Source organism: Megalops cyprinoides, chromosome 2, assembly GCF_013368585.1.
Source record: "Megalops cyprinoides isolate fMegCyp1 chromosome 2, fMegCyp1.pri, whole genome shotgun sequence".
Lineage (NCBI taxonomy): Eukaryota > Metazoa > Chordata > Actinopteri > Elopiformes > Megalopidae > Megalops > Megalops cyprinoides.
Genome location: NC_050584.1, coordinates 56,158,684 through 56,184,316, shown reverse-complemented (window position 1 = coordinate 56,184,316; position 25,633 = coordinate 56,158,684). Strand labels below are relative to the sequence as shown.

General features: G+C 41.2%; 1 protein-coding gene across 1 annotated transcript in view; it reads left to right on the top strand.

The window, feature by feature from the left end:
* Window positions 1–9,720: 9,720 nt before the first annotated feature.
* Window positions 9,721–25,633, top strand: part of palmdb (palmdelphin b) — a 28,244-nt gene continuing 12,331 nt past the window's right edge. The window contains exons 1-5 of the mRNA XM_036522678.1: window positions 9,721–9,874; window positions 14,640–14,691; window positions 15,931–16,011; window positions 16,682–16,812; window positions 18,819–18,933. Coding sequence (XP_036378571.1) covers window positions 14,647–14,691; window positions 15,931–16,011; window positions 16,682–16,812; window positions 18,819–18,933 — 372 coding nt within the window. The 5' untranslated portion in view covers window positions 9,721–9,874; window positions 14,640–14,646. The remainder of the gene's footprint in view (window positions 9,875–14,639; window positions 14,692–15,930; window positions 16,012–16,681; window positions 16,813–18,818; window positions 18,934–25,633) is intronic.

Here is a 25,633-nt window from a genome sequence, read left to right as displayed (position 1 = left end):
CAAGAATGGCAGACAGCTTCATATGAAGTGTGCTTACTGACTTCGCAGCATCCTGCTCCAGTTTGCATGATTCATCCAAGTCTACTCTGACCACCACGTTCATTCTGTGTTATGATTGTATCAAACGAGGTGCTCTTTGTTAGATTATTTGGTACTTACCACCACCTTGTGGTAGCAATAGTAATGTGCCTTTTTGTGATGCTGCATTTTTCAAGGGATCGAAATTCAGCAATTACGTGATCATCATGTGGTATTAGAGGTGATTTTCTTCTCCAAGTCTTACCTTTGTCTATATTTTTATTTTGTAAGAAATACCCATGACTCCATGACATCTTCTCACGCTAAAAATATTGTTTTCACATTAACCTCTCTAGGTGTTTTAATTGTATCCTGATTTTGAAATGTGGCCGCTCTCAACTTTGGTGAGCTAATTTCATTTTATTTTTCTCTTCTACTCTGTTTTACTGTATATTTATTTACTGAACTAACATAATAGGATGATGACAGCTTTCTTTGATAATTACAATTACCGTGATTTTGTAATTGTTTATGGTTCTCTGTCACCAGTTCTCTAGTTTATGTTCATTGGCTAAAGTAGCCTGGGTCGCTGAATGTTCCAGAAACTCACCTTTTGACACTGCATTTCTGAACAACACCGACAGTAAATGTGACTCTATCTCACAGTGGAGGAATGCAGGACATGCATAAAGCACAAAGAATCCTTTAGAGTGCCTGCCAGCAACTCGTTTGCTCAAAACAATCGCTCAGTGATGAACACAGCGGCCATTAGTCTGTAACAAGCCATGGAATGTACACTCAATAACAATGTCCAGAACAGACACATGGCGTAATTATTAGAGTTTGCCGGATTAAAAGGGGCTCAGAGGGGAGATTAAAGGTAAGTGGTCGGGCATGAATCTCAGTGCCAGACCTGCAGACACTTCTACATTCATGAGCAGAAAAAAGGTGAATCACCTTCAGTTCAATTGTACACGCATGCTTAAGAAGAACAGTATTCACCCATTAGATATCCATTCTGTGTAGCGGTCAGATTCTAAAATAGGAAGGCGCCTCACTCTTGTGTGGGTAAGTGCCCCCACATCTCCCTTATGCACAGCCACAATGCTAACTTATTTTACACAAATAGGCCTTAAAGGGACCTAATCATATAAGTCAGTTATTAAGCAGAGAAAATTGCTAGAATTACACCAAATATGTCCCTGTCTTTATTGACTCTAATCCTATTGTGTGACCACAAATAGCTTTAAAAGAGTGGCTAGTGTAGATCAGGGGAGAGAAAATCAGGCTGAAATGAAAAGAGCAGGAAACAGACACACACACACACACATACACAGGAACAAGTGAACCTCCGCCCCAACACGGCTCCCCGCTTACTTTTTTATTGAGTGCGGGTTTACCTTTGCTGCCATGGCAACCACATGACACCTGTGTCTTAGCTCGGCTGAAGGATTAGCTTGGACTTGATTCCCCCGGGTAACCCTGTACTGTGAAAACCTTTACCGAGAGTGCAACCGCTCACAGCACAGTCCTCATGTAACTTCCTGGAAAATAACTGTTTAATTTATTGTGTATGTTCTGCCCGGCACGCCATTGCTGCAGTGAATGCAGCACGCACACAGATTTACTGGGATGAGCAGGGGCCGTGTGCTTTTCATAACCACTTGTCTTTGCTCTGCGTGTGTGGGATGATATGGGATTACTGGCATCTGCAGACACCAATGCCTTGCTGTTGATTTCAAATATGGCAAAATGTGTTATCTGGAAGAGCAGCTGGCTGCTCCTGTGTGGCTCAGTCAGTAAAGTGCTTGGCTGGATTGTAGGCCTGAGCTGTATGGACCTGTGACCAGCCTCGTCATCTGCCGGCAATAATAGGGAACACGCATTGGTCGAACAAATGGGCTTTGTTCCGGGGTTAGGTGTGCATGGGTCGGTTCTCGAGCACCCTGCGAATTGTCAGTTGCCTGTGACTCAAATGACATCAGTGGGTTCTCCTATCCTCTCCTCCTGATCTATCCTCCTATGAGTGAACATTTCACTGTGCGGCACTGTGCGACTTCTAGTGTGAAAAATAGCTGTTGGCCGCGTGCAAATGTATTAGAGGATTGCATTCATCTAGCTTCAAAACTCCAGTGCAAGATGATTCCAAAACAGGGTTACATTAAAAAAACAAAAGAAAAGTAGCTGGAGATGTTTCTACTAAAAAGGGAGCATTTTCTGTCATGGAGAGGATCAGTCAATTAATATGACCATATACATATGAATGGTATGGATGGTGTTCTTTGTATACTTACTGTAAAATAGTTTAAAAGTAAAAGATCAAGAGCTTAAAAATGCCCTGCTTTTAAACAATACTCACTTAACATTAACTTATAGCATCAAAATAGATTTTATGAGATTCTGACTTCACATCCTGGAGGGAAACTTCAGTCCCCAGGGTCACGTACCTGTTTAGGATCAGGGGGTGAGACACTGGAGCTGTATTTCATGCTGTTTCACTGCACGGTCCACACCAGCCACATTCCTCTCTGCTCATTTTATGGCAGTGACCAGCCCGAGGGGTGTTTCTCACTGACCATACAAATGCCTCTCCCAGCAAACAGGGCTTGTGACATCCACAAATTTATGAGCAGGGGAGAGTAACTTTAGAAACTCCTAAACGACCCTCAGAAAGTTCAAGTTAATAGTTGATATTATGTTGTGTATGTATAGTTTATATCATCTGTTTATTATACACAATACGTATATCATCTTTTTTTGCTGTTGGGTGGAGTAAACACACATTGCTGTACACTTTGGTCAACGCTGTTCCTGCATTTAAAGTTACTGACGTTTCAGCTTGTTGAAACTTCATTTTCAAAACAAAATATGAAAATTGTCTTCATTGTGTATTTCCATTTAAAAAAAAAATAACAACAAAACACACATTGTAACCTATAGGTGGAATGAAGAGAGAACAATGGAAGTAATGACAGAGGCGAACTTGACTGTGGAGAAGAGGAATCGCTTTCAACATGAAGGATAAAAGGTTGCCTTTCATGAGCCTCCTGTGCTGTAATTAAAATTCTCAAGTTTAAAACACATAATTTGGTGTCATTGAGTGACTGGAAGAGTGGCGCTGGGGGGGGTTGGGGGGGGGGGGGGGGGCAGTGGGCCTTGAACTCTGGTTAATCACCATGGAAAGTATGTGCCTGGAGAATACTGAGCAGGATGTGAGAGATGGAACAGAGTCATGTGGTCTGCAGCAGACGTACACCACTGTGCTTTTTCTTGCTGCTTCACAGTGGTGTGAACTCACGTGCGGAGAGAGGACCAAGGTGTTTGTGTCTGCGTGTTCAGTGATCTTGTTCAGGGAACGAAGTCTGCATTAGAGTGAAGATTTCACAAGCCTTTTCTATTCGGAATTGTGAAGAATGACACCTGTCTCTCTGTTGTCTCCCTGCTTTGCAGAAACAAACCTTTTCTACGTTCTTTCCAAGTAAGCCATTAGATGCCAATGTCTGAAAAAAAAATCACAGTGCAAGGACATGTACAGTATGTTAGTGATTAATGTTTTGACATTTAAATGTTATGGCATTTACATAGTGCAGGCTTTGATGAGGCTGGATATACAGTCTTCCCATGCAATTAACTGCTGCAGGTCTTTGATGTATTTTCAAACCTACAGCTAGTAAATTTTGACTGTGACATAGAATACATACCATGTGACTGAGACTGGGCATATAAATATCCACAGTGGCACATTGATATTTGCACTGAACGCATTCTGAACGGACACCATTTCTTAATCACTGGGCTGTGAGCGCATCCCTAACTGAGAGACCATGTCGGTAATGTGAAGACTGGGGAGTTTTTAAGAGCAACAATTTGATAGCAGAGCTAAGCAGTAAAGAGGTCCAACCACAACACCAGGTCCTTCCTTTGTCTGACGCTGTCTGAACAAAAGGCAGACGCTATTCAGGGCAGACATGCCATGGACTCACACTGGCCTGAGATCAGTTTTCCCTGAGGGTAGCAGTGATAAACAGAGTGAGATGATTATGAACCAAGCTCTAACATTACCTCCACTCTGGGACGCGGAAAAGTGGTCCAAGGAGATACCATGAGATCGGTATTCTGCCTTTAAGTAGCCTGAAGTGCTTGGTGACCAGACTGTGATATGAACAAGCTCTGAGTGTATGTGCTGTGATAGATTATAACTGCAGTCTAATTCACCAGATAAATTAATGCCCTCAAAATTATTCATTTATTTTGCAAGTGATTTGATTAGTACAATATTATTTTTTTCATTAGACTGCATTAGAGTCGGGAAAAAGCCATTCGATTATTGATCATATCCAAGGAGGAAAGTGTCTTAATATATGGAGATCATTCCTGTCTCAGCTTCACCCCTCCGTCTGTGGTAGAGGGTGGGTATGCAGCTCAACCTCTTGTTTTTGGGGCCTGGTAATGCACAAGACTCACACTGGGGTTTCAGTGGCACCACATTGACTTGACATATCACTCTGTCACAATTCGTCTTGAAAACAGGACACTAATATGATTCAAGAGCACTGGAGTTTCTCCTCTTCACACCCTGTGCGAGGGAGACAGAGTTGGGGGGAGTGGGAGGGGGAGAGAAGGAGATTTTGGAAGGGAGAAAGAGACAGCGGGAGGGAGCATGAGCGAGAGAGGCAGAGAGAAAGAAAGAGAAAGTGGAGTGGTGTATGTTTGACACCTCGAGAGAGAGAGAGAGAGAGAGATTGGACAGAATGTCTATTTGGCAGCAGCGCACTTCATGTTGTGTCAGGAGTGCTGGGGCTGGGGCATCTTGTTTTTTTTCCCCTTCAGTAAGTGATGCAGCAGTTCGCTGTCAGCTCTGCTGGCTCTCTCCTGTGTGACTTGGCTCCGTCCCTCACAGCCTGTGCTGGCTTCAGCTGTCACTCTCCCATGTGTCCTGTGTTTCTGACGAGGAAGCAGACCATGGCACAGATGCACAGTCTGGGTGGCGCGGTGGCTTCCTCACCCATTAAAAGTGTCTGTTGTATTTTTGGAGGGCGCACCTGTGCGCGAGGCTCAAAGGGCTTGACCCCAGGCACGTTCTTCACTTTGTAAGGGAAGTGTATGTTCCCAGAGGGAGCACATTGCAACAAATCTATTCTCGTCAGCTGATATGAGCTGTCTGGCAATTTCATTGAAGGCAGTATAAAGACATGCATCACCAAGGAATAGTCACACCCAGCAATACTGCAGCAGTTAAGAATACCATCTACACACAGATGTGCACACACACACACACACACACACACACACACACACACACACACATACACACAGAGTACTGTACATCTGAAGTTCCAAACAAAGAGTCGGAAGGAATTTTCAGACAATCCCTACACATTAACCAAACCTAGACAAACCAGTCCCATCCACAAGTATAAAAATCCCATTTACCACATCTTTTACGGTTCAGCTGTTCACGGCATCCCTCCTCCACCCCATGTCCCCCCTTTCTTTTCCCTGTTTATGATGTCCACACAGGGGGTCCACAGCCCACGCCCAAGTGCAATCCTTTCAACAGACTCTGAGCCAAATAAAAGTACTGCTATGACCACATCAGCCTTCATGCTTTGTATGGAAATTCACATCTATTGCAGCATATATCAACTAGGAGTGATATGCAGTCCTATGACAGCACAAACACAAAACAAGAAAATGGAAAATACATAATGACAGTGTGTGTATCTACATGTGTGTATGTATATATATATTTGTATGTATATAGTTAGATGCATATTAATAACAATAGTGACTATCATTATTCCTAAGTTGTTTTATGATGTTAAACTGCCACAGATTTGCCTGTTTTTTTGTTTGTTTTTTCAGAGCCAGGAAATTGTGTCAGCCTCTCTCTACGCCGAAATCTTGCTTGTTGTGTCCAGGCTGGTTCCTGTGATCAGTTCCTCCGACAGACTGTGTGTAGGAAGTTGCGAACATGAGTCATTCTGCAGCCTGGAGGAACAGTCCCCCAAACGCTGCTCTGACAGATTTTGAATACATTTTCATTAATTAGAAGGCTGGCAGGGAATGTGGCACACTGGTGAGGGTCACATTTTTTTAAGGGGCCGTAAATAAAGAGATCACGCAGTAGGAATGTCCCACACTTCTCCCTGCCTTCTGCAAGCTGTGCCTTTTCTCTTCTGTAGGGGTGTTTGTGCTTGACCAGCAGATTGAGCGATCGTTCTGGCCCCATGAGCTCATTTTCATGCCTGGTGACACATATCTCAAGAAGGACCCAAGATCCAAGATTGTCACTGTTCCTCCACCACAGAAATGCATTCCATTTTACATAATTAAAAAAAAACAAACAAAAACCCTCATGTATTCTTTAGTATCCCACAATGCAACACAGTCAGATTTTTACAATACACTGAAACATAAACATTGGTTTTATGTTTATCCTCAGTATTGACGTTATGAGATACACTATATGGACAAAAGTATTACAACTGCATAATACATTGTAACAACATTGTATTCAAATACATATACTTTAATATGGAGTTGGTCCCCCTTTTGCAGCTATAACAGCTTCCACTCTTCTTGGAAGGCTTTCCACAAGATTTTGGAGTGTTTCTGTGGGAATCTGTGCCCATTCATTCTGTAGAGCATTTATGAGGTCAGGCACTGATGTTGGACGACAAGGCCTGGCTCGCAATTTCCGTTCCAGTTCATCCCAAAGGTGCTCAATGGGGTTGAGGTCAGGGCTCTGTGCGGGCCAGTCAAGTTCTTCCACACCGAACTCATCAAACCATGTCTTTATAGTCCTTGCTTTGTGCACTGGGGCACAGTCATGCTGGAATAGAAAAGGGCCTTCCCCAAACTGTTGCCACAAAGTTGGAAGCATAGCATCGTCCAAAATGTCTTGGTATGCTGAAGCATTAAGATTGCCCTTCACTGGAGATAAGAGGTCTAGCCCAAACCCTAAAAAACAGGTGTGGCTAAACACTTTTGTCCATATAGTGTATTTCAAGCCCCTGTGTTTTCCAATGCTGCAAATGACAGTTGAAATAAATAAGTTTTAGAAATTGTGAAGTTTTACCCTAATATGAGCATCCAAATACACCAATTCTCAACATCTGATACACAATGGATATTCATGTACAGCTCTATGTGCCATTTAAAGAGAGACGATCTCTGAATTGTTCCACGATTCTCACCTGTAAGAGAGCACCTCACATGGCAGCTCATTATTAAAAAAAACTGTTATCACATTTAAATATAGCCACAGATAGGGAAGTAAAAGCTATTCACATATCAAAAAAGGGCTTTACAAAAGCTTGACACATTCCTGTTTCCCTTATGCAATTTACATTAAGATGCAGGTAGCAGGACAGAGATTATGATAATTACGTTTGAATATGCATCACGTCGTGGTTCCTTTCAGTCGCCACAAAATGAGCCATCATTAAATAACAGTTATTCTGCCGGGGTATTTGACACAGATGAAATTTCAGCAGAGAACAGCTTGGACGTGACAGTTTGAGAGTGCGGAGATGCTGCACAGTTATCTCGGCGCTATGTAGAGCAGAGCATTTGGAGAGTTCGACACGTTGCCATGGATACCTGTCTTTGCCGCCTGCAGATGCCAGTCAGTGTGAATGATGAGGCCATGTACTGGCAACTCACACTGGCTTCTGCTGTTACAGTTTCAGCTTCAACACGCGGCCAAAGGAAAGGGGTGGACTGAGTCAGGTCTAAGGTGTACCAATGTGAGGCCTTCCTGGAAGATACTGGCTTTGGGGCTATGTGGTACTCAATGTGTTTTTAGATCGCTCCCCTGCAAAACGGTATCCTCATGTTTTGTATTGTTTTTTCATCTGTGGGTGCATGTGTGGGTTGTGCAACCTCATGCAATATTGACAAGCATTTCAATCATGCATTATGTAACTTCAACGGCGCAATATTTCCCCTATTTGAAATAAACTGTTACAGTGTGAATATCAAGGCTTACTCCATAGTGGCTCATATGCATCACAGCATGATGAGAAGAGTGATTTTGTATTGTGTTCATTTGGCAGGCACTTTCACATTTAAATGTATTTGACTGGGAAATCAAGATACCTAATTGCATAAAATAAGGCTCGCTGAACAACAGCAAAGGGAGAAGATGTCAAATCTGAACAAAAGTGTCAATGCATCACGTGGTGCTACCATAACCAGTGCCAGGCTGAAAATACTGCCTGGATGTAAAGTGCCACTATATGCACATACTGATATGGCACAACAACACTGCAGCATGATCATATGATAACATTGATAACAATGATAACAATGATAACATGGATGTTTCTATGTGTATGAGTGGGTGCGTGTGTGTGTGGGTGTGAGGGAGAGAAAGTGCGATTGTGTGTGTCTGTGTGTGTGTGTGTGTGTGTGTGTGTGTGTGTGTGTGTGTGTGTGTGTGAGAAAGAGAGAGAGAGAGAGTGATTGTGTGTGTGCATGTGTGTGTTTGCGCAAGTGTGTGTGCAAGTGTGTGTATGTATATGTGTGCTTGTGTGTGAGAGAAAGAGAAAGCGTGATTCTGTGTGTGTGTTTGCGCGTGCGTGTGTGTGCGCATGTTGTATTGCTCCCACTTCTCTTAACTCCCACTCCCATTATAGTGATTGCAGCACAGAGTTGAAACGTATCTCCTCAGAGCATGTAGGCTGAATTCATGGGAGTTTTGAATATTAAAGAACAGCCTCATGCAACAGCACAGCCTGTGAGGCTAATTTGGGAGAGAAGAGATTTGCTAATTACATGTCAACGCTGATGGCTGTGCATGTCCGTCAGTGGGGGTGACAGCTGTGGAGACACCAGGAGGAGAGGCGCCTAGCTCCTAAACTGTGTGTGTGTGTGTGTGTGTGAGTCTATGAGTGAGTGAGATGAGTGAATGAGTTTGTGAGTGAGTGAGTGAGTGAATGAGTGTGTGCATGCATGTGTGTGGGTGTGTCTGTATGTGAGTGTGTGTGTGTGTGTGTGTGAGTGTGTGTGTGTGTGTGCGCGTGTGCGTGTGTGTGTGTGTGTGTGCGTGTGTGCGCGTGTGTGTGTGTGTGTGGGGGGGGGGGGGGGGGTGTTTATGTGAATGAATAAGAGTAAATGTACATATGTGCGTATATGTATATGAGTGAGTGTAAATGTGAGTTTGTACTGTATGTGAATGAATGAGTGTGAATGTATACTGTATGTGACTGTGTACTGTATATGAATGAGTGAGTGAATGTTAGTATACATATTTATGTGAGCATATGAGTGTGTATGTGTATGTACATGTAAATGAGTGAGTGTGAGTGTTTATGTGTGTATGTGAATGAGCATGAGTGTGTATATTTATGTGAATTTGAATCTGGAATGTGTATGAGTGAGCGTGAGTATGTACTGTATGTGAGAGAGTGAGTGAGTGTCAGTGTATGCTTTCTGTATGTGAGTGTGTGAGAGCGAATCTTTACTGTATATGAGTGGGTGAGTGTGAGTGTGTACTGTATGTGAGTGAGTCTGAGTGTGTACTGTATGTGAGTGAGTGCGCGCGCGGGTGCGTGCCTGCGTGCGTGTGTGGAAAGCGAGGCATTACTTGGCAGCGGGATAACGACTTGCACATGGCTGAGTGTTCCAGCTCTGACGGGCTCAGGGGTGCGGAAGGGCTGTTCCTGAAGAAGAACCCGCCCTGCTTTCGCTGCTGACAGAAGGCAGCCTGCCAGTCACTGGTAACCCCTGCTCTACCCTCAGTGTACCTGCACTCCCAGAGCTTGCAATGCTGGACTTCACACTGTGCACTAAAGCCTGAGCTCCAGTTGCTTCCCTTCTCCCACCGCAGACTCCGACCGTCCACACGCTGGTAAGTGTTTCCTTTTTCTCAGATGCCGTTTTTGCACATTTCTCTCTCATTCGGGTTTTTGCGTGGTACGTTTTGATCAGAGGCTTTTATGGAAAAGTGGCTCAGAGAAGTCTCAACAGAGCAACGTGTGTGTGTGTGCGTGTGTGTGTGTGTTTGTGTGTGTGTGTGTGTGTGACAGCATGAGCAGAGCATCAGTTTATCAATCACATTATTTCTCGTTAAATTCAGATTTTCATTTTTAATGCAAAAATAAACGCCAAGGAGGGATACTTCATGGGTCTCTGATTCTTTAATCTTTTAAGTCCTCTAAGCCTGCTGCTATTTCCACCAGGCGATTTCCCAGTAGGGGGGTTTTAAATCCTTTTGTCAACAGATTTAGGGGTCTGGAGTCTTAAAAAAAAATCACTTTTATTTAACCAGTGAACCCTAAATGTTACACTTTCCACAGATCACCAGCAAAAAAGGGGATCGTTTTTTTTTTATATAAAATACAACACTGCACAAGGTGAAGCCTGCTGCCATTATTGATCTGTATAAATGTGTTAATGAATTTACAAGAAGTTTACAAACAATGATTTGATTTGGAATTGAATATTAATGATAGCAAATTATAATTAAAATTATTTACTTTTTTGGTTTTGCAACTGAAGTGAACTGCTTAAAGCATCTAATTAAGTGAACACACATTAGCAAATACTATGCATTTTTTCACTGTCTAGAGCAGAAGCAGACATCATCAGATATTCAGCTCTTAAACCATCAGTAATCAGATTAAAGGTGGCAGATTACAGGAAATCTCCTGCCATCATGAGACAGTCAAACTGTGAGGTGAATTACAGCAGCAAACCTCTGTAGTTGTGCAGATGAAAGATACAGACTGATGAAATGTTTCCCATATTTTGAAATTTGCTACAGATCTGTAATGTTTTACTACTAGTCTTTACAGCTGTCAAATATATCACAACAAAATGGAGCTAGTTCAAAACAGAGCTAGAACTCCATTTCTATAGTCTTCTGACTGCTGTTCTTTTCACTGATAATATTCCGAATGACATTTGTCATCATTTATAATGCTACACACCTTGTGGTTCCTTCCAGTTGGAAAAGCAGTAGACATTCCTTTGACCACTCAAAAAAGCATGTGAGTGACATGTCACAGAGGCTTTGCAAATACCCCTCAAGTCGTCACAGTAACGTCACCTGTTGACAATCCTCAGTTCTGAGGACACATACAAAGGCACCACGTCACATTTCTCAGTGTCGCCCAGCACAGCAGCTGTGAGCAGTGGGAGTGGTTATTTTTAGACTGAGCATATCCTCTCTGAAAGGCTCTGCTGCCCCACCAGGTGGACTGGGTCTGGCCGGCTCCAGCTCCAAACTCCCTGTCCCTGCTGACCGCAGAACTCTGACTATTGAGATCTTTCACTGCCACCTCAGCAGGTCCTGAACCGCCAACATGGGAACCCCCCCCCCCCCCCCCCCCTGCAGCCTGGCAATTTGTTGCGTTGTTCAGGCGACAAGCATCCTTAAGCAGGCGGCTTCCGTTTTGGGTCGGGTTCATGATCCAGTCACTACTCACAATGCGTTATGTGCCATAAGAGTGTAGGGGTGAACACCACTGCGTTCCTCTCCCATCCCCGCCCACTCCCGCTCCCCTTCTCATTCCATGCCATGCACTGACTCATCCGCCACCATTACATAAATTCAATCCATACAATATTGTGTAATTCCCATGCAGCAGGAGCCTATTACTAACATTGAATAAGATTAGACATTTCAATCAGTTTTTTTTTCTTTAAAGTGCTCTGCCTCCAGCCAGCATCTAACAATGCTATTTTCAAAGTGTTGCCATTGTACCGCTGCTTGGTCCTTTTGATTATTTTCATTTGAAATGATTTACTGCTGGCTTGTTTGTACTATTTTTATATGATGTTGTTAGAGACACATTCTTGAACAGTAAGGTTGGCAATGTCAGGACGCCTGGCAAGAGACACTCACAGATTAACTCGTAGTTTGGACTGAGTCATCATTGCCCTTCCAGAGGACATAACAGACATTTGTTGGCCTGTACTGGTCAATGGAGTTTCAGGCCATGAATTAACTGGGGTTATGCAACAGTCGGGTGGAGTCAATATTGCGTGTGGCAGGATACAGTAATTCACAATATCAATTAATATAAACAATTCAGACAGGGAACATTTGCAGTGGTAATCATTTGTCTTGGGGTGCTTGGTTGAACAATGTTGTCTTGACTTTGAACCCATCGACAGCGTAAGTGTAATCCAAAATCACCTTAAGTAGGTCTAATGACAGGTGGTGACAGCTTGTCATGGCCTCACTCAGACAGGGTCAAGAGACAAAGGAGGAGGGAGGATGCACGAAAGAAGTTTAATTCAAAACAGATCAAACTACATCTGCAAAACACACAAAAAAACAGCAATGGAAACCCAGTGGCAAACCATTGCAGAACAGAGCGTTATGGGTAATGTTTAATGTTTATGGTTACATATTCAGTTAATAGTGATCTGATCATGATGAAGTTCACTACAAATGCGGAACAAATTTCCCTGATGTAACTTTCACTGTAGTCCATCAGTGATGATGCCACTTTGCATCTTATTTTTTACATGAAGATGCCAACAGATTCCAGATAACTTCCATTGACAAACTGCTGTGAAGTAGTCACTGGATGCTTCCACATTGATGCGTAGCCAGCTTGTGTGCCTTGAACTAGTATGATGCCTGCTCTATGTGTGTTTGGATTTGTCTGTAGAAGGCTGAGAGAACATAACAGAGACACTCATGAGGGGCAATAGGCATGTTGATTTGCCATGTGAAGACAGAGTACTAATATCAATGAACACATTTGTGCTGTACAAATGGTTGTCTCTGAAAATGCCTTATCCTCTTACGTTACTCCAGCTGATGTTTTGTCATTTTATGTAATTTCTTCCACATTTCTACTCACATAATGTGGTACAATGTATGGATTTATTGCTCAAGGCCTTTAACTCTGACTCTTTATATGAAAATCTTTACTCTGCCTGTATGTACATATTCACCTAACTTCTCTTTCGGAGATCCAGTCACTAATGTTTTCTCTGTATCAGCTCTTTGTGACTCTGTGAAAGGAGAGGAGATTTACTTTACAGCATCCTACATTTTTGTGTCAAAATCATGTCAGACAGAGAACACAGCTGGAAGGGACAATTGATTTGCTTTTCATGGGTTTTTTTGGTTGCCAAAAATCATGGCAGGTCAATGGAGTACATGACAATAGGATCTGGGCTACAAGGGAGGACAACTAGCTGTTTTATTTATCTGTCCCTGAAACTGAAATGAGGTTAACAGGCTTCTCTTTCACTTTTTGCAAGTTTGTCAGTGTGTTTACCTGTAGTATAATTGTCACTTAATAACAGAGAAGGCTGGGCTCACAAATATGACTCAGAGTTCAATGCCTTGTGCTTGACAGAATTTCTGTACAATTTTCATAGCAACTTAGGTCAGCAAATGACATTTAGTTTTATTTGATACCTGAACATGAAAAGTTTCAAAGAAAAATCAGTTGAGACTGAGCCTTTGCACTTTACAATAAACACAGGATAATATCGTTTGCTATTTGACAGCGTTAGCCAAATATGGATGTACTGTAGATTGTCTCACCCTATGACCCCCTGAGATGCTACGCTGGTGGCAGTCATGGCATATGGCCTATAATGATATATTTTTGGGATAGGATGTATCAAGTGTGATGTCTCAGGTATCAAGCAGTCAGTTGGATATAAAGGAAGTAGCATGGCAGGAGAATGAGGCCCTGAAATTTTACAAGCATTGTATCATTACTGAACAAGTAGCTGGGGTCATGAATGGCACATAGGTTTGGCCAGGCATGCGACCACCCAGAAATCTGATCTTAATTTCATCACTCTTTTTATTTGGATGCCCTCTGACATTGGCCACAGGGTCATCTTTAATTGAATAGCAACACATTGTCTGCTCGGTCTACAAAAAAATATAAACTATTAACTTGGCACAAAACAAATGATCAATCTGTGTTTTGATATTACACATACTATTCATTACAATTGGGTCTAAAAGGGCCAAAAAGAGGTCTAAAAGCTTTTGTACATTTTGAAACAGGTTAAAAAGGACATTTTGGTCATCGCTCTGTGAAGGTATTTCATTCATAGCAGTAAAGGTAGGAAGAGTTCAACCTGTTATAAAAGCAGCATTATTAGTCATCTCTGTTTATACCTGGACCATGAATACACTGTTTAAATTCTAACAAAAGCTAATAAATTACACTGATGAGCAACACAGTAAAGTACTGTCACAGAAAGTGAACTTTCCTTACCCCCCCTCCTTGAATAAGTGATCAGGTTTTTTTATCTGATATTTGTCAGTACCCACAAAACAAAAAAAAAATGCGAAGTCAGATTTTACCAGCAGCACTTAGCGTACTTTGTCTACCCCACAAAAAAACTTTGCTGGGATAAATCTGACATGTGATGTGTCAGTGAGACATGCTGGCCATGCCAACTATTCCAGCTGGCCCCCACTTCAGCCAACCTCCCACTCCCCCACCCCGCACCCCCCACCCACCCCCCCCTGCCCCCGTGTCTCTACCCCAGACACACACTGCCATCACATGTCCCTCAGTGGCGGCAGAGTTCACCAGCGCGCGCCTCCTGTTTCCACACGCCCACAGCCCACCGGGGCATCCTCTCCGCTCCTCTCTTAGGAGAACCTCTCCTCTCTGTTCCAGGGTCACCATGGAGGAGGCCGACCTGCTGAAGGAGCGACTCCAAGCCATAACGGTAAGCTGATCCGGGGTCCTTCACACCGGAGGGGGGGACAAATCCGCTTATTTACTGGCCAATGTGGAACATCAGATATGTACATTAGGTGACTAGAACATTCTTGGTGCTCGCTCCTAGCAAGCTGTTAAAATTCTTTCAGTTTTGTCCAACAGGATGGTGTGCTTTCTATAATGTGTTGTTTTCGGCAATGGCACTGGTGGTTTCTCAAGAATGTGCTACATCTATAACCAAGCCAACTTTAAGTAATTTGTTGAGTAAGGAATGGTATTAATGCAGCTAATTTGATTTCATGGCTTTACTGAAATGGGGTATGAGTGATTTGTGGCTGTAAAAATAGATAACTAGAGTATTGTTTGTTGTATCAGAGGGTCAAATGTGGGGGTCAGTATAAAAAAGTCCATTCATTCCTCCATCTCTATTGTGGAGATTAGCTGAGCAAAACAAATATTTCTGGAATCTTTTTTAGGCAGATGTTTGTTCAGTGTTTTTTTTTTTTTTTTTTTGTTGTTTTGTAGTTTTTTTTGTAGTTAGTTTTTTGTAGTTAAGTCTGTACAGAGGCGCCAGTACAGTCAGGGTTTGTCTCATTAATTTGCTATACATCTGTCTGTCCATTCCTCAGATAAGCTTTATGGGGATCAAGTCAAGGCTATTAATAGGAATCCATCCATCAAGTTTTCAATGAAGCCTAGAAAACAATTTATGTGCACTGCACATTTTGACATCAATCAAAATTTTCCTCTCTGTTGATACAGTTTGCCAATTTAAACCTTGATTGTTGAATGTTTCTTTGACATTAAGAGGAAGCAGTGTGCTAATCTCTTGTTGTAAATAATTGAATATGCCCATCAACAGCAAATCGGAAAAGGATGGGGCGCCCTCTATTTGTTTGTGTTGGCTCTTTTAGCATACTCTTTGCCTGTTTGTCTCACCTTCCAGTGAGACCTACACGCACTGAATGCGTGGAGGAAAACAGCTGACACGTTATTTTTGGCAGATGGTGGCTCTGAACAGGTTGAATCCCACAGCGATGGCATCACTCTGCTCTCAGATTACACAAAGGTGTCTGGCATGCCTCTTCCTTTGTGGCAGATCGGGGTTCTGGGGCTCCCCGATGGCCATATTCACAAGAACAGTCTTTATTAACTGTCGGTTTAGGAAGGGAGCCCCGACTTGGTCTAACTGACATGTCTGTTTTGTGGTGTTACACTGACACGTCACTATTGATTATTTGCGCAGGATAAGAGGAAAATACAAGAAGACATTGCCATAAAACGGAGAGAAATTGAGGAGGAAAAGCTAAAGCTCCAGTACTTGAAGGTATTATTGTTTTTCTTACAGTATTTTCAATTCCTAAATTCCAAATTCCAATTACAGTACTACGTACTGCATATATTCTTTTATGAATCCTTCAATTAATTTCATCAGCATAGATTCACCAAGCCATGAAAATCCTGCCATATAATAATAGCCTGAAATTCATGATGTCAAATCCACAAGACTGCTTTTACTGTCTCTCTCTATGTATGTATGTATAACTGACACTTACACACCATACACAGAAGGGAGAGAGGAACATTGTGACTATGATGTCATGAATTCCAGCCTGTTCTTATGTTGCAGAGACATGTTTCATTGTTTCATTGACCAAATAAAATATTTATGACTGAAAGAGTCAAAATTGACTCACATTCACACAACACTGACTGATACAGTATGTTGCAAACATACAGGGAAATGGTGCTTTATAATATTTGTCACAGACTCTTTCACCAGTCCAGTAATACTCTGTAATAAGCAAATGTGGTGTAACCATGACACATTAACCGAGCACAGCTGCAAACTTTGCAAAAAGGATTTCTTTTTACATGTTGACAGATTTATTTGTAAAGGCTAAAAGCTGCATACTTTCTGTGGTTGTAGCACTGTAAGATTATTAGGAGATGTATTGATGCAACGCACGTACTGTTAACCTCTGTCCCATAAACAGAAGAAATCTTTGCGGGAGCAATGGCTCATGGATGGACTAAGTCCCCAAAGCACTCAGGAGCAGGAGGCCATGAAACTGCAAGCCCAGGATGATCAGCAACAGAGCAAGGTCCTGCAAAGCAACATCCTAAGGTAATGTGTGTGTGTGTGTGTGTGTGTGTGTGTGCACCTATGCTTGTGCATGCTTAGTTGTATGTCCATATAAGACAGTCTCTGTCTGTTGTTTTAATGCAAAATTTTTTCTTATAAAAATTCTTCTTATGAAACATCTTTTATGGAAAATCAGAACTTCTTACATGAGCCCTTATTTATTTTCAGGTAACATTTCATTATATCTCTCTCATAAGCTCCTTAGGGTAGACTGAACTCGCTGGAAGCCAGAGCCTGCATTATAATGTAGAATGCAACTTGCATACTGGATTGCTTCCTTTTTTGTTACAGGCACCAATTGTTTCATGACATGCTACTAAGTTACTTTCACACTAACAAAGATGGTTATCATAAATCACATCAGTTTCCCACATGGTGGTGCTTCAATGCATGACATAGGTCAATAGAACCTGTATTTGGCCCGGCAATAAATTCAGTACAGTGTGAAGCTGAAAGCTATTGTGGAACTTAATCCTAAAATTATAAATTATATTTGTTCCTATCAACAGTATGCTCAGTCCCATATAAAGTAAAATGTAAGAAATAGTTATTGCAAGATTCACAGTACATAATCACATAATCACAATTAATTATAGAATGTTTTCTACTGCATAACATTTTTCTCAGCAGCTGAAATTTATAAATATTGTACTCATTTGTTGGAGCAGCTGCCCACAGCTAGGCCGAACACAGTGTAAGAGAATGTTTTTTTCCGGGAGGTTTATAGAACAAGATTGGAATTTTACTGTGCCAACTTGGACTTTCATTTTGGCACGTTAAAGTGCTCCAGGTTTGTAAGGTTATGTAAGGTAAAGGTTAAACCTGAATGATGAATTACATATTAACCAAAAGCCATGGTCAGGCAAACCACTAACTTAAAGAGTTGTTTAATTGGATTGGAAGTTGTATTCTTTTGGGTTGTTGTTCTTCTTCAGTTATTGCCCAGCAGCAATACTGTTTCAAAGTCAAAAATTTAAAAGTCTCCACCATTCTATACAGTCAGTCCTATTTCTTCTTGAACAACAGGAAAGAGAAATGACCTGGAATGACCCCCATCTCCTGTCAGATCCACAAGTGTTCAGCTCCACTGAATGTGGTCTAAGCCTTGATCACTAGATGCAGAGCGTCATCAATGTGATGAAAAAAGTAATCTTGGGGAAATCCTCCCCATCACCAAAATAACACAACTAATCAGTGACTGAAATAACCCTGAATCCCTTAGGTGACAGACATACCCTGACCCAGGATTTAAATGGACAGAACAATAAAATACGCTTTAACCGATTTTGCCACACGTAATAGCCTATACCGTCTTTGTGGACCTGCCAGTGCCGTCAGGTTAAAAACTCCAAATGTGTTACCACTTCAATAACCCTGTAAAAAACACGTCAGAGTGGGAGTCAGACAGAGGACCTTCAAAAAAGGTGCGCATGCTACAGCTCTATCCATGGGCAAGGACACACTGACATAAGCAATGAGAGAGTGAATTATATTTAGTCAGGCAGAGAGCTTGAATTACATGCAGAGATTACTATCTAACTCATTCTGTCTGGACAAAAATCTTTTATTTTTTAAAGTAATCTTTTGTGAGGAAGACCTCATCTGTGACGTAATACCGAAACTGCTCTGTAGATAGCTTCTCTCACAGGGATGCTGAAATGTATATACAATGACAAGAGAGATTGGTAGTTATGTGGCAGTCTATGCATGCTCAAACTCCCCGGCCATGACTGGATTGCAGGAATATTAAATGTGTCAAACACATGTTGCCATGCGCTTAAATGTAATCTGTGACAGACTGCTTTGAAAGCTAGGCTCTATCAAACAAGCTCTGGGAGAATTCAAGCTGTTCATTCTGCTTCAGGGAGTCAATGCTTTCTCTTGCTGTCTTGTTGAGTGGCAGCCCCAATCTGCAACGTTCTTTGGCTTGCTGCTTGCCTTTGTCGAGCTTGTCTCAGCCAAATCGTGTTTTCCATCCTGCCTTGCAGGATAGAGAAGGAAATCGAAGATCTAGAAACGCAAGAGGCAACGATTTCCACAAACGAGCAGCTCATTCTGAAACGGCTGAAGGAAGTTGAGAAAACTGCTGAAGACATTATAAAGGTATTGCTCATTTAATACCTCCACTGTTTTTTTCTTTTTTTAGTTTTTGGTGGTGTGGTTGACACTCATTTGACAATGTTGTTCATTGAGTCTTTTCTACACCTGGAATCAATGGAGTGTTTGGGAACATACCACTTTAGCAAGAATCTGGGTTAGGATTTTTGGAGGTTTGTTGGATTTTAAGAAGGTGTAGCAGTCAAATGGATGCCATGGATTTTGGTGGCAGCGGTGGGATGGAGATGTGCTTTGTTCATTCACAACGGTACTGGTTCTTCGCTGGCATTTACCAGGATATGGTTTGCAGCTGAAAAAGTCCTTTCACGATAACATGGTCCACGAAAGTTCTGAAAAAAGTACATTTTGTCTGCTCTTTCTGTCTTTGCCTTAAATCTCTTTTTTTGTGTTTTTTTTAATCCAAAATTTAATTTTGAACTACTGTATTTCCTCACAGGCAGTAAATGCTGATGTCGAGCCAGGTAAAGACTTTTGTTGCTATGGGTGTTGTGCTTGCCTTTCATTTTATTAATATTTGAATTTTTAACATTATTATTTAACAAAATAGAACTAAAACAACAGGAACTAATGAGATATTTTTTGTTCCAGAACCAGAACCAATCCAATATGTTTATTCAGAAATTCCAGATATCCCAAAGTCCTATAAACCTTCACAGCTGAAGAAACTATCAAGTCCTGTGCTGGAACCTAATGATGAGCAGCCTAAAAAAGGTATAACCCTGTGAAAACAAACTGTCCTTAGAATTAGAGTTGCATGAAAATTGAGTATGTTAAGCAAATTTTAAAAACAAGAAAAAGGATACTGTACTGGTTTATGGTGTGTTTGACATAGAATACATGTTCAGATAGTGCTACTGTCAAATGTATTTTACAAATTTCTGAAATTCACAGATCATAAAAGTATAACTAGGTTCTGTTGTAAGTGGCTACTAAAGTGACAGCTAGCTATCCATCAGTAATGCTCAAAACAAAATTATGAAGTAATTTTAAAAGTCAGTGCATAATTCCCTCTGGTGGCCGTGCAAACGGTTGTCCAATTTTCTTTTCTTCGCAGCCTTGTTTGCTATGGAAATAAATGTTGAGAAAGACATGAAGACCGGGGAGAGTCAAGTCCTGTCAACAGCAACCGTTACACCACAAGAATTTCAACACAGGGGCGTTAAGGTTTACGACGACGGGCGAAAGTCTGTTTACGCGCTGCGCCCCGATGGCCAGGTGGCTCGGAATGGCGTGGGGGAGCTCACCCCTAGCGAGGTGGAGGAGCTGCTGAGGAAGGCCACCGAGGCAAAGGCCAGCTCTGACGTGGAGTACCACGAGCCTGTGTTCTCCAGCCCGTACAGCAGGCCGTCCACTCCCAGGAGGCCGGATCGAGACCAGGTCAGCCCCGGACCCAACGCCGAGTCAGAACCGCACAAACACCCTGAGGTCCTCCAGAGCGGCGCTGCCCCATTTCCGTCATCTCACATTCCACACCCTAATGGTGGCAGGCATGTGACCGTTGAACAGACTCCTCCCCAAAGCTTCACAAATGGCGGTGGGGTGCATTTAGAGGCAAATCCACAAAACCCAGTGGTCTACCAGTATTCTGGGGAGAACCACAGAGCTGCGCTGCTTGTGGAAACTGGATCGAGAGACCGAAGTCCATCTCCATCATATCGAGGGAACTCCACACTCAGCAGTGGTGAAATGCCAGCCAGCCTTGACCCCACAGAGCCGGTTACCATGATCTTCATGGGTTACCAAAAGGTAGATGATGAAGAGGTGACCCATCAGGCTTTGGGTTACGATGGAGCAATCCAGGCTGAGCTGGTGGTCATTGGCGACGAAGATGATAACGGCGAAGCGCCGCTGGCTTACCACCCGGATGGGTGTCACAGCAAGATCTTTCAGCCGCACCTGAACTCCAAAGCAAGTCAATACCTCACAGAGGCCAAAACCAATTGCAACAGAAACAATGCATCACCGCACACAACCTCCACCTTGGACCTTCCAGAGTCCAGGCAGAGTCCCTACCAGCGTGATCCTTCCCCTGACAGACAGATGGAAGGAGATGGTTCAGAAGACCCCACCACCACAGGTATAAAGAAGAGAAAAAAACAGCACTGCTCATTAATGTAACGCTCCCTTCAGAAACTAACCTCCCCTCCTCTGAAGCAATGGGCTTACAACCTCAGTCTCACAAGCGAGCAATGCATGCTGGACCTACTTAACTCCATACCTTCACCATGACATACTTCCTTTAAAGCAGAGTAGAGACAATGGAACCCTAAAAAGGAGAGTTAAGTGAGTCCTATCAAATGTAAATGTGAAATGTGGATTAGGTAAACTCAGATGAAATCAACAATACGTGGGTGATAAGGCGTTGTAGCCCTGTTGACTCATGCTTTTGAGCTCTAGCCCCACCTTGTGGCTGAATCACACACAGCACTGGTTCGCAGAGAGCCCAGTGATGTTTAGCTGTGAAGTATATGAGGGTGGCGTACATTCCACCCACTTTATATTTGAACAGCATGTTCAAGGAGAGTTATTTTTTAATAATTTATGATACAAATTTGATAAATATCAGGTGAACAGGACAGGGAGATACTGTTACGGAAAGAGGAGACTCTTCCTTTGAATGTGCTGAACTGTTCATGAGTCAAATTGCAAGGTGGGAAGATGAATTACACTATACACTGAGGAAACCACTTGATTATCCTGAACTGGGTCTTTTTTGTAAGGCGATTCATTTCAAGGCTGTTGTCTTTTGTTAACTCACAATAATTTGCATGACTGCCTGACATCTGCTTTTTAAGCTTTAACAATTAGAGCTTCCAGCGCTTTTTCAGATTCTTTCCCTGCTGTGGATTTTAGATATAGTTTCTCCACAGTTTTGCATAGTCGGTTTGATAATAAACATTTGAGGGAAATTTTGTTGCATCTCTATTCATAACTGTGCTGCATTTTATGAGAAAAAGATGTCTTCATTTATTTTAAAATGGCCCCTCAGCAACAGCTAATAATGTTAAAAGTTGATTTGGTCTGAGTTAAATGACATGCTCATGCTCGTGTAATTATGTGAACCAGATATTTATTACTTTGGACTTTTACGCCAGCTGCAGACTAAACCACAAAACCCCTCTGGTACATTTAGAAACAGCAAACCAAACATAATAAAACTTCATCATTTTAGACTATGTTCAAAAATAGATGCAATAATACACAATTAAAACATAGAGAGAGCAGAATACTAAGTAGGTCTGGAATATTTGCTGTCAGATTCTGTCAGTCAGAGGATTCACCATCAAAGCTTTGTCCCTGACCACATCTTTTTCCACAACAGACATCTACCAAGCTAAAGAGCACAGCAGACACTGAAGTGCTGTTTTATAATACACTTGAGAAGTAATTACACTGCCTACCTCATAAGTTACATAAGCTGAAAAATGCATTTGAGGGAAACAATTACAATAGTCTTGGTATAACAATTATTCTTCCTGTACTTGATTCCTCTGTGAATGCGTCTCACAAGGAAAACCAGTAATACAAGTACAATACTCACCAATGGAAATATGTACTTCTTGTATTTAAATGTATTTTTTTAAATATAACGCTTTGATCTTTAATTTCTTAAATATATATTTTTTAGTCAAAAGAATATATATTTTAAAGAGATTTAACATAATCTATTTTAATTTAATTTTTTCCACAAGCAGAAGTATTCTAGAGTCTGAAAAGGATTATTACTTTCTCATATTATTTTCTCATAAGGTCATCCACGCTGCAAGAATTATTTCTTCCCTATTTCTCATTTATTGAAAGATTCATTTATTTAGAGGAGATAACATCTGCAGATAATAATAAGTCAATAAAAATGAAAAAAAAAAAAAACTTACACTTTCACTTGAATTAATCAGCCAATGAGACTTTGGAATTTCTATTTTATCAACATATTTATTTATTTATTTATTTATTTACAGTCTGTGTCGCCATTTGTGGACTTGAGACATTGCACTGAAACGGTGTCTGTGTTTTCCCCCCACAGCATTAAGAATGAGAATGGCAAAGCTAGGGAAAAGAGTGTAATCTCCAAAGAATATGATTCCTGTAGCGGCCTTAAATATTCCATGAAGAAATGCAAAAGACAGAGCCCCGTGGAATGGGCTCTTTTCTATTTGCACAATATAAACAAGACTAGACTATTGAGAGACCACTGATCTGGAAAACCATCAAATCTGTGAATGCTCCAAAATACCATGTTGTCTAACTAAGAGCAGATCCATGATATTATTTGGAATGAGGAACCATTTTTGAAATGTTAGTGTTTTGTGCCTTGTTTTGTAGTTTAAACAAATGTACAATATGAATATTTACATGAAATATTCTCCAATGTGCCTTATGTAAGTGCCTTTGAATACGGCTTCTAATGCTGCTGTTTAAGTTTGAACTGTTTGTATTTTAACACTTTGTATAACTGCTAATTAGTAATTGCATAGATCATTAAAAACCATAATAGAAACACATGTACAGAAAGAAAATCAAATATGGCTGTACTGGACAAAACAAAAGCAAATAAAAGTTTAACATGCTTCTTGATGTCTTAAGCCTCATTATTTAAAGCACAAATCCATGGTGTGAATTTTACTCAGATACGAAGCATATCCATGATTCAGACATGTAAAACACTTGCTTTGTTGATTATGCTTCAACATAATTGAACATTACATGGTTCCCTAATCACATTGTCACAAGTCACATTGTGTCTAGCTTTTAATTTGTTTGCAATTGAAAATAAAACCCAAACATGACAAATGTTGGTTACCTTGTTTAAAAAAATAATTTTATATTGTTGTATTATTCGATCCCCTAAAGGTTTTGATTAACTGAGTGTTGTGTGATTATTTTATGATTACCTAGGTCCAGTGGATTGATTTCACACAAGCATTTGCTCTGACAGTGCAGGGTGATTATTATCATTTAATTGTTGTTCTTTCTTGGTATTAGTCCAACAGTGACTGATTTAAATGTCAGGCAATTTATATGCACAATGCTTGAATGATACCTGGGACTGGTTTCTGTGAAACAATCAGTACCTCACTTTTCAGTTATCATGTGATGTGTTTAATGTGTTATTTTGGGGGTTAAATTAATTTCATCATTAAAATCAAATTTTGGAAAACCAGCATTAGAAAATGAAGAATAAGTTGATCTCCCTTACAAGACTGATTTATGAATGTTTACTTCATCTAGTCACATATTTACAGGGTTTTTAAAAGGGACAAAGTAGCCTAAATAACAATCATTTGATATGTTGGGGGGGGGGGGGGTGCATTTTGATACCTATTAACTGATCCCAGTACTGTACTGCCAAATTGAGGAAGGTTATGGAAATATTTCATAGTTTTAAGCCTCTTCGACACCTGAACGAGAGAAGGATTTTTTTTCTTTAATAGAAAGAAATTAAAAGCTGGTGGCTGCCTGACACCTAAATTATTAAGGCCGCCTTGAAAAGCAATCGATTATGAGCGGAGCAAGTGGTGCATTGTCTATAAGGAGCAACACCAGTCATTCCAGTTACTAGTCAATTATCTCTCCTAATTTGCTTGCCATGGAAATAATAGCAGGAATTTACTGCATTGTACTAATCAGGTGAACTTAGAGTAAATGGCAGTTATTAATAAGCATTGAATTAATAAGCGTTGAAAATTCCTGCTGAACTATGCACAGAGAAGAGTCATTTGTCGATTTTCATATGGGGTCATTGAAAGAGCCTCCGGTGTCTCATGGATTAGGTCATATATGTGTCCTCATCGCTCACTTGTCAGACAAGTTACTGTGGAGTTATGTAGCTAAGGTAGCTGGCTACCAAGTTCTCTCATAAGATGCAGTCTGGTATAGGGATAAGGAGGAGAGCACACATGCTAAAGGTTTCCACTTCAATTTCCAGGTAGTCCACTGCTGCTGTACCTTTGGCCATGGTACTTAACCCGAATAACTCCAATAAACAGCCAGCTTTGTAAAAAGCCAGCTTCATAAAAGATTATCGTCTAAACATTGTGAGTGACTTAAGGCCCTCTGGATAAGAGCGTATGTTAAGCAAACCTAATTATGTGTTTGGTTTTTTTTTTCAATTTCTAAGTCTTTGTAGTTTTACTTTTAACTGTGAGGCTTAAACCATTTTTAGGAAATGCCTTTCCCATGCTTATTTGCCAATCGAAACTATGCAACCCCATTCAGAAAGGCTTCTTGTGCCATCACATGCACCTTGCCCAATGGAAGCTGGAAATTATGAGAAAAAGCACTCCAGAATTTATACTGATGTTGTTATGCACTGAAAACAAACTACATTATTAGATTTATTAGCTATCATGTCTATTGTTTCTATGTCTCTCCCAAACATAACACAAATATTCTCCTGTTTTTCATTGGGAGTGGTAATTCCAGCCACTCAGTAGACACAGTGAATCTTCTGGCATAAGATGCAGGAGTGACTGTGGGGGATATTTTAAATTTACATATGAAACAATATCAGAGTGCAGTGTTTTGATTTCCTCAAGTCATCGGAATCTGTTTGTATTGAAACACATTTGTCTTGAGAATACAGTGTTCTCTGTACCACTCTGTACGCATATGCAGATTACACCTGCTGTATCAAGTAAACACGCCCCCGGTTTTTGTTTTTGTTTTTTCACGAAGCAGTTCATAT